This window comes from Nicotiana sylvestris, chromosome 6, assembly GCF_000393655.2.
Source record: "Nicotiana sylvestris chromosome 6, ASM39365v2, whole genome shotgun sequence".
NCBI lineage: Eukaryota > Viridiplantae > Streptophyta > Magnoliopsida > Solanales > Solanaceae > Nicotiana > Nicotiana sylvestris.
In genome coordinates, this window is record NC_091062.1 from 50,773,821 (window position 1) to 50,776,850 (window position 3,030).

The 3,030-nt window shown below is 36.9% G+C and overlaps 1 protein-coding gene across 1 annotated transcript; it reads right to left on the bottom strand.

Moving 5' to 3' along the window:
- Positions 1-1,540: 1,540 nt before the first annotated feature.
- LOC138870593 (uncharacterized) lies at positions 1,541-1,975 on the bottom strand. Its single transcript, XM_070148415.1, has one exon. The coding sequence runs from the start codon at positions 1,973-1,975 to the stop codon at positions 1,541-1,543; it is 435 nt and encodes a 144-aa protein (XP_070004516.1).
- Between the last annotated feature and the right edge of the window lie 1,055 nt (positions 1,976-3,030).

Genomic DNA, 3,030 nt, shown 5'->3' on the forward strand with positions numbered 1-3,030 from the left:
CTTATTTAGTTTTACTCCCCTAGGCTGTTTCGCAACGGTATTTTCACCTTAGTAGCGAGGAGTAAAAGGGTTTTGGTGAGCCCTGAAGATGAAAAAGACCGTGGCTGGTATGCCTGATTAGTTGTTGTGCCCATAGTGGGTTTGGTGGGTAAAGAAAATATTCCCTTTCCTGAAAAGTGGAACCTTGCACGTACGTCTTCTTCTTCTTTCGTACCTCTTTTCTTTAAATTTAACACCTTTTCTGATTTTATTTTCTTCTGCTTTTTTGTAGCAACCATGGGAGTTGTGGATCCCATTCCCGATTTCCATGGTTGGGTAGATAAGTTGTTGAAGACCGAGCCTGTGGCTACTCCTTCTGAAGTTGGCATCGTTACTTCTGATGCTTCTGCCTCCTAGTGACCAGTTTTTATAATTGTTTTTGTTTTTTCTTTTTGGAAGATGATGATCAAACCCTTAGTTTGTTTTAAGGGTTTTTTGGAAGGAAAAAGTCCCCACTTCTCATAATGGGGCATTTGTATAAAACATTTTTGATGACTAAGTTTATACTTAGTCTTTAGATTTTGAATATATTAAGAAGTTTTTATTACTTCTATTCGTTCTATTCTTGCCTCTTTATTTTTAAGGACTTAGTGAATAGCTTGCATTTTTATCCTTTGAAAATGCTTTCATGATTAATCTCATGACTTAATAACATGAGTTTTATAAAAGAGGGCCCTTTTATATTTCGACACTTAATGAAGAAGACGTCTCAACTTCATAATGGTGTTATAATATGATGAAAGAAATAGGAACACACATGTTTATTTTGAAACAACTTTGGCATGTTTTTATTTTCAAACTTTGACAAGTTTTGAATAACACCTTACATGTATTTGAATTACATCTATAGCTTTCTCGTAACTGTTTTTCTTGTAACAGATTTTTACAAAAGAAGAACAATAGAAACAGGGTTTTTCCTTATAACCCGTTTTAATACATAGTCTTTACCCTAACTGTTTTGAGGGTACATTGGATCCCTTTAGCTTAGAAACATTAGGAAGGATTTGAGAAGTGACTCCATTGTTCTCATGGGAATGAACACTATGATGAGTGTTTTGATGGGAAAGAACACTATGATGAATGTCATGTCTTCATAGTTTTTATCTTGCACTTGCTTCTTCTAAGCTTAAATTTCCATAACTTCTTTCATCTTCTTCATACACATGCCTGTGCATACTATGTAGTCCCCCAAGTGTTTGAATGTTGAAGTATAATACCTCGAGCACTTGTTAATTTCTTTCACTTGGTCCTTTTCCTGAAAAGAAAAAACATACGGGACTCGGGGGTGCGATTATAGATGAAGACTGCTTAACCCGTTTGTATTTCTATCAGAATAATTATAACCCTGGGCTAGGAATTAGTGTATTCCATTTTGCCTTACAGGTCGTGACTCATCATTTAGTACGGGTTAGCGTTTTGCCTAGCATCTAAAATCGTTAGTAAAACCTTAATAATTCAAAAATACAATTTAACATGGTGATACCTGACCGTGGGTATTTACTTAGAAGTAATATCTCTTCAAATGAACAACATTCCAGTGTGAAGGTAGGATTTTCCCATCCATTGTTTCCAATTCATATGCTCCTTTTCCTGCAATATCTCGAACTCTGTATGCTCCTTCCCATGTTGGACTTAGTTTTCCAGAATTGGCAGCCTTCATAGACTGAAAAACCTTTTTAAGCACGAAGTCCCCAATTTTGAAAAATCTGAGGCGTGCTCTTCGGTTGTAATATCGTTCTATAACTTGTTTTTGTGCTGCCATTCGTATTAGTGCATCTTCTCGTCTTCCCTCGAGTAAATCAAGATTGAATTGCATCTCTTCACTATTGGATTCTTCCGTTCCTTGTTCAAACCGTGTACTTGGTTCTCCTATCTCGACTGGAATCAAAGCCTCAACACCATAAACCAATGAAAATGGTGTTTCTCCCGTGCTCATTTTTGTAGTTGTATGATAAGCCTATAAAACCCCAAGTAATACCTCAGGCCAGTTACCTTTTGATTCTTGCAACCGCTTCTTCAAATTATTGATAATGACCTTGTTTGTGGATTCCGCTTGCCCATTACCTACCGGATGGTATGGTGTAGACGTTATCCTTTTGATTTGCCAACTTTGAAAAAATTCTGTGATTTGGGATCCTATGAATTGTGGACCATTATCACACACGATCTCTTTTGGTACTCCAAATCGGCATATTATGTTCCTCCAAATGAAGTCTTTAACTTCTTTCTCTCGTACCTGTTTAAATGCTGCTGCATCCTTGCCTCCCTAGCTGTGTAAGTCCCCAGCATTTGATTAACCATAATTTGGGTTATGCCGAGTTCTCGTGCCAACTCCAAACCTGCAATTACAGCTTCATACTCTGCTTCATTGTTAGTTATAGAATGACATTTTACAGCTTGTCTAATTGGTTCGCCCGTAGGTGGTACAAGAACAATTCCTAGACCTGCGCCTTTTACATTGGATGAACCATCAGTAAATAAAATTCAAGTCCTCGGGTTTGCACCATTGAAAACTTGTAACTCTCTTTCCGCTTCTAATTGCATCCCTTGGCTAAAATCAGCCACGAAATCAGCTAATATTTGAGATTTTATAGTAGTTCTAGGTTGATAAGTGATTTCGTACTCACTTAATTCAATAGCCCATTTTGCTAACCTCCCTGATAACTCGTGCTTATGTAAAATGTTACGTAACGGGTAAGCAGTTACTACAACAATAGGATGACATTGAAAATAAAGTCTTAATTTTCTAGATGCCATAATTAAAGCAAGTGCTAGTTTTTCTAATTGCGGATACCATGTCTCTACATCTAACAAAGATTTACTAACATAATAGATAGGGGATTATTTACCTTGGTCCTCCCGGACTAAAACAGCACTTACCGCAACTTCTGAAACAACAAGATAAATAAGCAACCTTTCCCCTGCCTTTGGTTTTGCAAGTAATGGCAGATTTGATAAATATGTTTTCAAATTCCTAAGTACTTGTTGGCA

Bases quoted from the DNA above. Each gene is read 5' to 3' on its own strand.
- LOC138870593 (XM_070148415.1), bottom strand. From the start codon at position 1,975: ATGAGCACGGGAGAAACACCATTTTCATTGGTTTATGGTGTTGAGGCT.